At 56.0% G+C, this 12,680-nt stretch overlaps 2 protein-coding genes across 2 annotated transcripts; both read left to right on the top strand.

The window, feature by feature from the left end:
* The first annotated feature begins 641 nt into the window (after nt 1–641).
* LOC138120333 (maestro heat-like repeat family member 5) lies at nt 642–2,639 on the top strand. The gene is made up of 7 exons (XM_069032913.1): nt 642–765; nt 943–1,065; nt 1,208–1,287; nt 1,386–1,506; nt 1,827–1,916; nt 2,272–2,376; nt 2,613–2,639. Exons 1-7 carry the CDS (start codon nt 739–741, stop codon nt 2,637–2,639), a joined length of 573 nt encoding a protein of 190 aa, XP_068889014.1. The 5' UTR covers nt 642–738.
* Nucleotides 2,640–3,554: 915 nt separating this feature from the next.
* LOC138120332 (maestro heat-like repeat-containing protein family member 7) lies at nt 3,555–7,173 on the top strand. The gene is made up of 11 exons (XM_069032912.1): nt 3,555–3,560; nt 3,740–3,889; nt 4,081–4,235; nt 4,558–4,693; nt 4,771–4,905; nt 5,111–5,287; nt 5,495–5,650; nt 6,121–6,222; nt 6,512–6,614; nt 6,900–6,959; nt 7,037–7,173. Exons 1-11 carry the CDS (start codon nt 3,555–3,557, stop codon nt 7,171–7,173), a joined length of 1,317 nt encoding a protein of 438 aa, XP_068889013.1.
* The last annotated feature ends 5,507 nt before the right edge of the window (nt 7,174–12,680 follow it).

Raw genomic sequence — 12,680 nt, 5'->3', positions numbered from 1 at the left:
ATTTGAAAACTAGAAAAGTTAAAACCTAAGGCATCACTGTGGGGCTCAAGTGTTTTACCAAAGATTCCCACGACACCACCCACCCCAGCATCTCCCATATTGTCTGTCCTAAAGGATGGAGAAGAGACCCCCTGCCTCCCCCAGGGAGGCCTGGGGGGAGGAGAGCTCTTCCGAGGAGAGCAGCTCTTTACACCTCCAGCCCTTGTCCTTCTACGACACGACCACGATGCAGCCACTGCAGATTGGTGAGCGAGGGGCCCCGTGGGGCTGGGCAGGGCTGGGGCCCACCAGCACACCCTGAATGAGGCCAGGATCACGTTTTCCTGGCACGATGACAACAACAGTCCTGGGGGACAGGCACGATGTCACCTGAATGCCAGGGCAGCTCAGGGCTGGAGGCCAGCCCCAGCACAGCCTCTCCCAAGGAAAAACAGCAGAGGGGTTCCAGGGTGTGGGCAGGGAGGGGCAGTGGAGCTCTGGACCTTTCCTGCCCAGCAGCCCAGGGCACTGGGGCCTTCCCAGCTCCAGCAGAGCAGCTCCTCTGCTGGCTGCCTCCAGCCACAAACTGCACAGGAAAAAGGCCGTGCCAGGGGCATGGGCACGGGGCTGGGTGGAGGGTAGGTCTCCTTGGCTCTCTCCTGTGGCCAGAGCCTCTGCAGCCCTCCCTGCTCTTCCCCTCTGGCAGATGCCAGCTGGTTGCCCATATATGAAGAAGCAGAGGAAGCTGTGGACTTCATCATGGCCTTTGTCAGCAGCCTTGACAAGGTAATTGTGGCCAGTGGGACAGTGGCTGTGCTGGCGATTGCTGGCAGGGCCTTTGCTGGGCTGTGGAGGGCTGCTGCCTGGGCAGAGCTGCCTTTCTCACAGGGCAGTGCTCTGGTCCTGCTGGCTGTGTCCACCCTGCCACACTCCCCATTTGTGTCTCTGTCCCCTGGCTGCCAGGACGCCCACAAGTTCACATTTCTGAAGAGCGTCTACGTGCTGTGCAAAAGCGCCTTGAAACGTGGCTTGACCCAGGGCCTGGATTTATTCTGCCAAACGTGCGAAGTGGTGGAGAACATCAAGGTGGGGGGACACCTGGTGTTTTGGGCATGGGGATAAGCACCCCTGGCACTGGGACCCTGTGTGGACAGCACTTGGGTGGGGCAGGCACTGGAGGCACTGGGTGCTAGCAGCTGCCAGGTCCCATCCTGGTTGTGTTCTGCAGGACATCCTGGAAAAGGAGCCAAGGGACCATCTGTCCTCACGGGTTCGGTATCTCTCCATGATTGCCATTGATGAATTAAGGTGGGCCCCCTGCCCCAGAGCTCCGAGGCCTCCTGCACGAGGCCTCGAGGGGCTGCTCCCAGCACCAGTGGCCAACTGGCTCTCCTCTGTCCTTGCAGCTTGGTGGAGAATGTGCTGGAGGGCAAAACCAAGAGCCTCCTCTCTGCGTGTTTCTCAAGTGTCTTCTGCCTTCCCCCAGAAAGGGAAATGCCACGCTCAGGTGCTTCCCTCTACATCAAGGTAAGTGCTGGGTGAGCTCCAGCAGTCTCCAGTCCTTCTGGGCAGCTCCCTGGTCACCCTGTGCTGCCCCATGACCAGAGACCTGAGGCAGGGTGAGGTCCTGCTGTTGCTTTCCCCCCCTTGTGGCTCTGTCCCCTTCCCACGGGCCTGGCTGTGTCCTGTGCCACAGGCTGCTCTGTCCCCAGCAGTTTGTGTATCCCTGTGTCTGTCCTGGGCAGTTCAGGTTTCCTCCTCAGGCACTGAGAGTTCAGATCAGTCTCCTGGGCATGGGGGAAAGAACAGCACAATCCCAGGCACTGCTCTCTCTGTCCTCTTTGCAGACCCTGAAGGCCATGGACACAATGCTGAGGACATTGGTGCTCAGCTTTCCTGTCTCCAGAGTCAGCCAGGAGCTGCAGGACATCTTTGAGGTCTGGCACAGGCAGAGGGGGGGTCCCAGGGCAGCTCCTCACCCTGGAGGGGAGGAGCTGCCCAGTCCAGTGCTGAGCAGGCAGAGCGTGGTGTGGGGAGGATGCTCACCTCCTGTGAGGAAGCAGGGGCTGGCACCAGGCTCCTCTGAGGCACAGTGGCTGCAGAGGGTGGCACCTTCCTGGCCAAAAGGTTGTCCTGGGAGCTTTGTCCAGGCCTCTGAGGGACCCCAGGGATAGGCACCCCTCTGCAGGCTTTGTGTGAGGTCAGAGGAAGCCTTGAGGGATGATGCAAGTCTGGCCCAGGAGCAGAGCTGTGTTTGCTTCTGGTGCTCACCAGCAGCTTCTCTCATCCCAGATGCTGCTGGACTTCACCAGGTCGGAGAGAGAAGTTGTGCAGGAGAGGGCTGTGGGGAGGATTGGTGTCCTTACCTATTTGATGTCCAACTATTGCAGTCTGAAGGTAAGGACCAGGCACCTTCCAGCCAGGCCATCTCCCCTCCCTGCCACTCTCCATGCCAGGGCTGCTGCCCAGCTGGTTTTGCTCCAAGAGGTGGGGCCATAGAGCCCTGCAAAGCTCAGATTCACCGGGAATCCAGCCCTGGGCACACTCTTGGGTACAAGTCTTCGGCACTAACTTCCTTCTCTTAGCCCTTCTTCTCATGCCTCCCTCATCCAGGCCTCTGTCAACTTTGGAAGAGACAGTTCTGGACCCGTCTGCCCTAAAGACATCTCAATCCCAGTCCTGGGAAAGCTGCTGGGACGTCTCCTTCTTTTCCGATATTCCAGTGAACAAACAAGCTACACAGCCTTCCATGCTCTTTTTTCCCTCGCTGAATTCCTCTGTAAGTAAAAAAGCAAGAGCAGCTGTGGCCTTCACACCTGTGCACACAGAGCTCTCTTGCCATACCTGCTGCCTGATCTCCTTTGCCCCTCCCAGCTGCTTCCTGTAGCATCCCAGCTGTCACTTTGCTGCAGAAGCTGAGTGCTCACCTCCAATCCCAGATCTGTTTGTTCCTGCTCCCTTTCCTCCCCTTCCTTTCAGGACCTTGAAGCCCACTGGCTTGTGGCCCCCACAGCCAAAGCTACAATTGACTCCCAGGTCCCAAAGCCAAGCCTTCCCCGTTAGAGAAGAGCAGATCCAGCACCATGGCTGCTCCCTCTTGCCTGTAGCAGGAAGCTCTTGCTGATGCCCTCCAGAAATCTTGCCTGATTCTGTCCCGCTCTCTTGCAAGCAGATCTCAGGGTGGTTTGATGAGCTTACTGACTTTTCTATGTTTGCCCTGCTGTTTAGACAAGTCAAGGCCAATGGACAGGTCAGGCCAGCTTGTTTGGAAAGCTGTGACCACCTCCTCGCTTTGTTCCCTGAGCACCAAGGACTGTACCCAGGTAAAGAGCCCCCCTCCTCTTTGTGGGGACTCTTGTCCATGGCATCAGCAGGGCCTTTGTGTGAGCAAAGGGACCCAGAGTCAGTGGGGCCAGTGGGGCCTCAGTGCCCTGGCAAGAAGGTTCCTGCCATCCCTGAGCAGGGACAACAGACGGGCTGCACTCCGGTGTCCCGGCAGCAGCTCCAGCCCCAGCAGGAGCTCCAGCCCTCCTGGCCCCCAGCAAGACCCTGCTTCTCTGTAGGGCCAGCACGCCATGCCCGTGAGCCCTCCTCGCCAATGTGGAGGCTCCTTTCTCCTCCCCCTCTCCCACGCAGGGACTGCAGGCACTGCTGTCAGCTTTCCTGAGGGATCTGCTGCCAGCACTGCCAGGAACCTCTGCCCAGCCAAGCAGCAGCACCAGGGCACTCAGGGGCATGCCTGCCTTCCTTCCTGCCATAGGCCTTTGGAAGATACCTCCACTCTAGCGAGAGGACAGACGTCATCCTCGAGGCCATTGGGGCGTTGAGAGATGCCAGCATCCTTGACAAGGAGGTGCCCAGCAGCATGCTGGATGTGGCCATGAGAGACCCAGACTCCTGGCTGATGGATGTAAGTGCCCTGGGGCTGGACTGCCATCTTCAGCCCTGTCAGGCCTTGTTCCTCCCTCCATCCCTTCCTCACAAATCCAGGGGACTTGGGCATCTGAAGCCACCTGAAGGTGGCAGAGAGGAATGGCAAGGGCAGCTGAGGCCATGGCTGCACTCCAGGGGCAGTGCCATGCTCACCTGTTTGCTCTCCAGGTGCCCAGGATAGTGAGCTGCATCCTTGAAACCCTGCCATACATCACCACGGAGTCAGGCTGTAAGAAAGTGGAGTCACTGTTTCTCCTGATGACCAATGAGTATGGCTCAGCAGTGGTCATCAGCCTGTGTGAGATGGCTCTTCAAGGAGACAGGTACTGGGCCTGACAATCTGAAGGGCTTGCTCCATGTGGGGAGTGGGACCCCAAGACTTTGTGTCTGCCAGATCCAAGGAATGCTGCAGGACTTCCCATGGAGCCAGGCTCTCCATCCCACAAACCTTTCCAGCTCTCTGGCTGGGCCCGCAGCAGCCAAAGGCAGCCAAGCCAGTCCAGAGCCAGCTTGGTGCTCCCACAACTCCCCCTCAAGCCTGTCAGGCCTCCCAGGCAGGGCCCCTGGAGACCCCCAGCACGGGCTCTGCTCTGTGGGGCTGGTCCTGGCCATGGCGCTGTGGCTGAGGCAGCCCCTGGCTTCCAGCACTGTGCAGGAACTGTGCGACACTCTGTCCTCCATGCCCGAGATTTTGGACAAGGTCCTAACGGAACTGGCTACCTTGCTCCACAACCAGTGGTGCAACCCTCGCGGAGAAGGCCCCGGCGTCTCTCACAGAGCCGTGAGTTGCCAGGAAAGGCCCTGATCCCTGGCCATGAGCCCTCTGCCAGCGCCTCATGGCTCTGTTTGTTCCTGCAGTCGTTCTCGGGGCAGATTGACGTGGAGGAGTTGGGTGACGAGCCCAACGTCTGGAGCGATCAGGAGCATCCCGATGTGGTGATGGCCTTCCTGTTGCTGGAAGTCCTCGCTGGGCTGTCAGAGAGAGCGGAGATGGTGAGCAGGCTGATGTTGGGGCAGCCACGTCAGCAGCCAGGGCCTGGGGCTGAGTGCAAGGCAGTGGCTTGGCCTGGGCTGGGAGTCAGGGTGTGGGGTGACTGCTTCAAGGACCCTCCCTGCTGTGGTGGGGCCTGGGGTGGCTGCCCTGGGAGGCCTCCAGACAAAGCCTTTTCAGAAAATGGAAATTCTCTTCTTCGGAAAGGCAAGAAAAGTGGACGCCTTCCTGCCAAGCATGATGAAGATACTGGAAGTTGGCAGTGAAGATGAAAAGCTGAAGATCACTGTGGTCCTCCGAAATATCCTGGGTCAGCTGAAAAAGGCAAAGGCCAGCTCCATCGCCCTGATGCTGGTGGGGAAGGTGCTGCCCCTCTTTGACTCGGTGAGGCTGATGTGGGAGCCTGAGCCCTGCAGCCCTGCCCTGAAAGCAGTGCTCAGAGCAGGCTCAGCTCTCCTGGAATGGATTCTGGGCTTTGCAGCCAAACGCTGCTCCTGCCTGCTCTGGAATCTGACCCTGGAGCATCGCCCTCACCGCAGCCACGGGCAGGGAGCCACTGTTCCAAAGCTCACTTTTCCTCCTTCCCGCCAGGAGTGCAGCCAGCTGCGAGAGCTCTCCCTGTGGCTCTTCAGAGACCTGCTGAAGTCTGTGTTGAGTAGGGATGAGAAGAAAATGAGGAGGGAGATGCAGAGTGCTCTGGTCCCGCTTCTCTTCCGTCTGAACGACCATCTCCCCAGCGTGGCTAAGGTTTGGATTTCAAGGCTGAGCACTGGTATGGGGGGACTGCCACCTCCCAGGGATCCCAGGGACTTGGGCAAGGGCTGCTGGCAGCGGGCAGGGCTCCCCCAGTGCAGCCCCTGGGTAGGGTCCCTGTGGAACCAGCACAAGCAGGGCTGGACAAGGTGGCCCGGCCATTTTCAACACCGGCCCTGCCTGCTCCAGCAGGGCTCTGCAGCAGCCCGTGGCCACTGAGGCAGCACCTGAGGCCTGAACATATGTGCTCCCAGAAGCCCAGAGGTTTCTCAGCTTTCCTACAAGTATCAGAGGCCAGGGCTTCAAGGCTCAGTCAGTCACCCAGGGCTATCCCCAAAAGACTTCAAGACATTTGGGCTAGGACAAGTCACAGCTTCCTAAGGGCAGAATCACGGCAGGAGTAGAGCCAAGAGGTCTCTTTGCCCAGGCCCTGGCGCCACCTCTGAGATCATGCTGTCCTGCAGGCCTCCAGGGAAGCCCTGTTTGCTGCTGCAGAGCTTCTCAAATGGAAGCAGCTCAAGCACCTGCTGCAGAGAGAGCGCATGTGGGAGCTTGGAGAATGCTTGGTAAGGACAAGCCCCAGGGCCCGGGCTGGGTGAGGGCCGTCCCTGCTCTATGTCTGTCAGGGGAACAGAGCCTGTTCCGAGTGCTGCTGGCAGGACTGGGCAGGACCTGGAGGACCTTGTTCCTGTCCTCGAGAACAGAGCCCCAGAGGCTCCTGTCCAGGCCCCTCTCCCTTCCCTGTACCCAGCAAGAGGGAGGGCTCAGCAGTGAGGGGTGCTGGCAGGAGGGACTGCTCCAGCCAGCTGGGGGACTCTGTGACAATCCTGGAGACATTTCTGGTGCTCCCTGCAGCTGCTGAGGAGGAGCAGCAGGGCTGAAGAGTACATTCATCAGAGCCTGCCCTACCTGAGGGACCCTCAGTCCTCCGTGCGCCTGGCGGCCGTCAGGTTCATCAGTGAGTCACAGCCCCTGGCCCCTTTTGGGCCAGCCTGGCCACTTCCTTGCCACTGCACTGGCAGCAAGCAGCAACCCTGTGGCAAGCCCAACCACCCCATGCCGAGCCTCAGCCTCCCTCTGCCCCTTGCCACAAGCTGGGCTTGGTGACCGCCTTGCTCAGCCGCACTCCCTTTGGCTGCTGGTGGCCCCTGGGTCAGCCCTGCAGAGTGGGAGGGCAGCAGGGCCAGGGCTCACACTGCTGGGAGCACAGCAGGAGCAGGGAATGACGGAGCTCTCTTCCCAGGGAGCGCCACGACACACATGAGGAACCGGGATTCGGAGACTCAGGCTGACATCCTCAGCGGTGAGTGCTCTGCAGGGAACCCGCAGGGGCTCTGCACACACGTGGCTTCACCTTGGCTCTGTTTCTTTTGGTCACAGCCCTTCAGCCCTTGGAGACAGACAGGGATATCTCGATCAGTTCCATGGCAGCCCACACTGGCTTGATCCTGAGAGCTCCAAGGGTGCGGCGAAGATCGTGGGACATTCTCCAAATGTTGTGCTGCTGGTGCCAGTGAGCTCAGCAGGGTTGTAGTTTTCTGTAGCTGCTGGTGCCGGTGAGCTCAGCAGAGTTTTAGTTTTCTGTAGCTGCTGGTGCCGGTGAGCTCAGCAGAGTTTTAGTTTTCTGTAGCTGCTGGTGCCGGTGAGCTCAGCAGAGTTTTAGTTTTCTGTAGCTGCTGGTGCCGGTGAGCTCAGCAGAGTTTTAGTTTTCTGTAGCTGCTGGTGCCAGTGAGCTCAGCAGAGTTGTAGTTTTCTGTAGCTGCTGGTGCCAGTGAGCTCAGCAGAGTTTGAGTTTTCTGTAGCTGCTGGTGCCAGTGAGCTCAGCAGAGTTGTAGTTTTCTGTAGATTAATTAATAAAGATGGAAAAACACATCCAAGCCCATGGTATCCTTCATTTGTGTAGTGCCCTGAGTGTGTGGAGCAGACTGTGTCCTTCTCAGCCTGTCCCGCAGGCAGTGGGATGCTTCCTCCTCACATCCCTGCCATCCCAAAATGCCCCACTTGGCCCTAAAATTGCAGGCACAGGCCCCCAGATTTTGTGCAGAGGGCCTCAGATTGCATCCCTGATACGCCAAAATGCCCCCGTGGGCCTTGAATTGTATCTGCAGGGCCCCACAGTGTCATTGACAGACTCCAAATTCCATTCCCTGTATTCCAAAATGCCCCGCGGAGAGCTGGAGTACAGCTGTGGGGCCCCAAACGATCCCTGGCAGCCCCGCGAGGTATGGAATGATGAGGGAATTCAGCCCTGAGGGGACCTCAGCGCATCCCAGAGCGGATCCCTGGGAAGTGCCAGGGCCTTGGAGCTGGGAATGAGTGAAGCGCTCTGTTCTAAATGGGCCATCTCCGATTTCCACCAAAACAAGGCTCATCCACGCGCGCTGGGGAAAGCCTCCAGCTCCTCACCACACATCGAGAACAACGAGGAGGTGATGCCATCCCCAGGCGCTGGGAAAAACAGCAGAGAGTCTGACCAGCGAGAAGGGATGGGCAGCCGGGGCACCTGCGGGAGGAACCAGAGCGTGTGCGGGCTGCCGGCTTTGGGCGTCTTTTCACCAGTGCTGCTGTTACCGAAAACCTCCGAAATCGTCGGGATCAAGACTCCCTCTAACACTGTCTTTTGAGTGTTAGAGAGTAAAGCATTGCTTAAGTTTTGGCCAACAGGGGTAGCTGACAAATTCTGGCCTCCACGCTGATGCCAATACAGAACTTTTCCGCTTACTCATACATTTTTAGCAAACAAAGAAATTAATGCTCATTGATTCTAAGTCACATCATTCACTTAATTCATTAGTATTCTATCCTCTACTGGTTTTCTTACTCTTCATGCTACTTTGCTCCACATTCTTTCATCCTTTTATCACCTTTTGCTTTATCACCTTTTTCTTGGGTGGGGAATCTCCAGCTTTCCAGACCTTCATCTCCTCTGTATCTTCTTGCTGATTGTTTTCCCTTGCTGTGCCTCAGCTGTCCTGTAAGTGGTAGAGTCAATCTTGCCAACGAACTTGTGGTGCTTTGTCGCTTAATATTAAATCTGACTTTTGCTCGTACCCTCACCAGTGATTTTTTAAGTGATCTCCAACCCTCTCGTTTGTAACACCCAGGTGAGGGACAGCACCGTGGGGCAGCTGCTCGGGGCTGTCGGGGGACCCCTCGGCTCCCAGCTGGTGAGCTCGGGGGTCCCTGGCAGGTCCCTGCTCTGTCCCCGGTGTCCCTCTCTTGCAGAGCAGGATGGCCATCAAGTGGCTGGTGCTGGGACTGGCACAGGAGTTTTTTATGCCAGACTGCTCCAGGAGAGCCCGCAAAATCCCAGTCCTGTTCTGCAAGGAGTGGCAGGAGTGGCAGGCCAGCAAAGGGCTGCTCCTATCCCAATGGCTGGGCCAAACTCAAATCAGTAGCTGAGGGTTCATCTGCTTTTCCTCTCCTGTGCTTGCCCAGGAAAGCTGCTGCTCCAGGTGTAAAGCAAAGCGAGGACAATCCCTGTCCTGAGCAGCTACTGCCTGCTCTGGAAATTGGTTTTGTTAGAGTTGAGCTGCTAAGGACTTCCACCCGCTCAAATAATTGATTCATATCTGTATATATATCTATATAATTTTAAAAAAGATATTTCCTTGATTTTACTCCTTTCAGTGCCCTGTCCCGTGTCTTTCTGTTGGGATCTGTACCTTGGTGCTGTGTTTGGGGCCAGCCCCAGCAAGCAGAGATGCCTCCCAGGCCCAGGGACAACCAGGAGGAGGCTGGAGGATCCCGAGGGGGTGGGATCCCCCTCAGGAAGGGGATGCCTGGCTCATGCCTGGCTCATGCCCTGTCTGTGCCAGCTGTGACACAGGGCCCAGCCATGCCAGGGGACCCATGCCTGGCAGTGGCTGCACAGAGCTGTGCACTGGGTGTGTCCCAGTTTATTGTTTTCTATGAGAAAAGAGACCACATTTTAATCTTTAAAAACAAAACCCAAACCAAATCCCACACTAATGGAGACAGAGATTTTGCCCTTCAGTCTTCTCCAGGCTTGCAGGAAAGCAGCTGTTAGAGAGAAACACTAAAAAAATAACCTGCAAATGGGAAGACAGAGTTCTCAAAGGATCTCCTGTGTACCTGATGCTAGGGGTGTTTGACCCTAAATTGACTCTCAATTAGACAGAGATGGATCTGATGGGTGGACTGTAAGATGGATAAGAAAGTGGTTGGATGGTCACTTCCACAGGGCCATGGTCAATGGCTCAGAGTCCTGATGGACATCAGTGACCCGTGGTGTCCCTCAGGGGTCTGTGCTGGGACCAGAGCTATTTAACACCTTCATTAAAGACAGATGAGGGGATTGAGTGCACCCTTAGTAGGTTTGCAGGTGACACCAAGCTGAGGGTGCAGGGACACCCCTGAGGACGGGGCCATGCAGAGGGACCTGGACAAGCTCCAGAAGAGGCCCATGGGAATCTCATGAGGTTTAACAAGACAAGTGCTGGTGCTGCACCTGGGTCAGGGCAACCTCTGGGATCCATCCAGGCTGAGGATAAGCAGATGGAGCAGCCTCTGGAGAGGGACTTGGGGGTGCTGTGGGTGGACCTGCCCTGGCCCTGAGCACCCTGTGTGCTGGGTTGAGCCCCCAGTCTGGGCAGCAGGAAAGGGATTGGGATTGTGCCCCTGTGCTCAGGTGAGACCCCACCTGCAGAGCCACCCCAGCCCTGGGGCCCAGCACAGGAGGGATGTGGAGCTGCTGGAGATAGTCCAGAGGAGGCACCAGGATTATCAGAGAGATGGAGCAGTTCTGCTGTGAGGAAAGGCTGGAAGAGCTGGGAATGTTCAGCCTGGAGAAGGGAAATTGCAACCCTCCAGCATCTGAAGGGAGTCTACAGGAAAGATGGAGAGAGACTCTTTACAAGGGCCTGGAGTACAGGACAAGGGGGAACGGCTTCACTGACAGAGGGCAGGGTTAGATATTAAGAAAAAATTCTTCCCTATGAGGGTGGTGAGGCTCTGGCACAGCCTGTCCAGAGAAGCTGTGGCTGCCTCATGCTAGAAGTGTCCAAGGCCAGGTTGGGATAGTGGGATAGTGGAAGGTGTGCCTGCCCATGGCAGGGGGTGGGATTGGATGGGCTTTAATGTCCCTTCCAACCCAAACCCTTCAGTAATCCTGTGATTCCATGTTCTAGGAGTAGTTGCTCCAGCGCCCTTTTTCCCCCACCTGTCTACCAAACATCTCAATGGAAGTTAGCAGGTCCTCTTACCATGTAATGATTTTGCTCATAATAAACTAGACTTGTAGTCTAGACTTTTGTCCGGCATCTCATGTTGACATGAGAGCTAATGGCTGAGGTTTTATGGCATGGGTTTTCACACTTTCATCCTGGACAGAAGGCCAGAGTTCAATTCTATTTTTCTCCAGGAATGTGATACATTTAGAAAACTCTACTCACAGGAAATAGACCCATTACTTCAACTACTGTCTGTGGTGGGGACTGTGGCTGTGTGTGACTGACCACTGACCTGAGTCCATTTGCGTCAGCTCTGCCAAAAGTTTATGAAGATACGCGGTGACACTTTCGACTTTACAATGTAAGAAGCAAAGGGAGTAACGGCTCTGTAAGTGTGGAAACGTCACAGCTGCAAAAGCTTCAGGAGGATGTTTTCCAGCGGCAATGACAACCTGTGATGCCACCTTTACTGATGCCTGAGTGCAAACTGCATGTCCTTTACCTCCAGCAGTGGGACCTGCAGCTTTGTCCCCCTGCCACCACCTCCCCGGGCACAGGCTGCCATGCCTGGGCTTCGAAGCTGTTTTTAAAACACAAAGATATGACAAGGCCAGTTTTAATCCCAAGGGTCCTAAATTATCCTGGCACAATGGATCCCACCTGGGTGGCAGTGCCAGGTCCTTCAGGGTGGTGGATCCATGTTGTTCACAGAGGTCTTTTGGCTCAGCTGGAGCACAGAGGGAATTGGAAACCTAAAATACCAAATGGGACTGGAAATTGTCATGAGCTGCACAGCAGGACTGTGTGCAGCTCCCAGCAGCATCCTGCTGAGCACAAGGAGAAGGGTCCCAGTCATTGATCCATTCTCCCAAAGGGAAGCTAGTGAAAGATGTGACACAATCCTGAGATCCTCTGCAGCCCACCAATGGGGCAGTTAAAGATCCACAGTATTTTTCAAAGCAGAAATCATGTCTCTTGTCTGCCTGATGAGCTGGTGTCCTGGGTCACAGTGTATTCTATTACCATCCTCATGAGCTGTGGAAATCAGGTGGGGCAGTGTTTCCTTGCCTCCTCCCCCCAGACTATCTTGCTGTTAATGGCCCATCATTGTCCTGCTGCATGACTCACAGATAACTCCCTCTGGACTATCTGCTGTTAACGAGCCTAATCAACACTTGGCCTCATGACTCATTACCCCATTGTGAGATGCTCCACCCAGAGGGAGGAACCAAGCATTCCATCCTGGATATAATCTGAGATTCCCAAGACCAGAGACAACCTTTCCACTGGATTTCCAGAGGACAGGAGCTATACAGCCACCACTGGACCTTCCGAGGAAGAGCAGACCCTTCCACAGGATCACCACTTCAATAGAACCACATCCCCCACTTCAGGAGGACTGCAGCCACCATCTTATCAGACTGGTACCACCACCCTGACTAACAGGGTGTCAGGTTGTATCCTGACTGTCAGTTTAAATCAGTGTTTTCTGCCTTTTTTTTCTTTTTTCCTTAATTTCCCTATTAAATTGTTATTCTGACTTGGTACCTCCCACTGGTTTGTTTTCAAACTAGTACAGCTGGGATCTGTTAGAACTCTTTCCAGGGCTTTGTGGAGCAGCCCCATCTCCACTACCCTCCCTCTGTGGTTGGTTGTAAGTCACAGCCTCAAGCTCAGCCTCCCACTGTGGGACAGTGACACGTGGGCTCATACCAGGCCAGGACCCTGCTGGGTATTGAGCTCCTGAAGTTTTCCTGCTCTCCTGTAATTCCTTGCTGGAAGTCTGGGGTAGAGATGCCCAGATTGGGGGTTGCTTTTAGAAGGCGACCTTT

This window comes from Aphelocoma coerulescens, chromosome 18 (genome assembly GCF_041296385.1).
Source record: "Aphelocoma coerulescens isolate FSJ_1873_10779 chromosome 18, UR_Acoe_1.0, whole genome shotgun sequence".
Lineage (NCBI taxonomy): Eukaryota > Metazoa > Chordata > Aves > Passeriformes > Corvidae > Aphelocoma > Aphelocoma coerulescens.
This window is presented reverse-complemented; position numbering and strand designations above follow the sequence as displayed.

What these genes read in the sequence shown, in the direction of transcription:
- LOC138120333 (XM_069032913.1), top strand. Translation starts at nt 739, where the DNA reads ATGGCCTTTGTCAGCAGCCTTGACAAG. An exon ending in TTGTCAGCAGCCTTGACAAG is followed by an intron (nt 766 to 942) that starts GTAATTGTGGCC and finishes CCTGGCTGCCAG; the next exon opens with GACGCCCACAAGTTCACATT. An exon ending in CCAACTATTGCAGTCTGAAG is followed by an intron (nt 2,377 to 2,612) that starts GTAAGGACCAGG and finishes CAACTTTGGAAG; the next exon opens with AGACAGTTCTGGACCCGTCT.
- LOC138120332 (XM_069032912.1), top strand. An exon ending in ATGGCTCTTCAAGGAGACAG is followed by an intron (nt 4,236 to 4,557) that starts GTACTGGGCCTG and finishes CCTGGCTTCCAG; the next exon opens with CACTGTGCAGGAACTGTGCG. An exon ending in TGTCAGAGAGAGCGGAGATG is followed by an intron (nt 4,906 to 5,110) that starts GTGAGCAGGCTG and finishes TTCTTCGGAAAG; the next exon opens with GCAAGAAAAGTGGACGCCTT.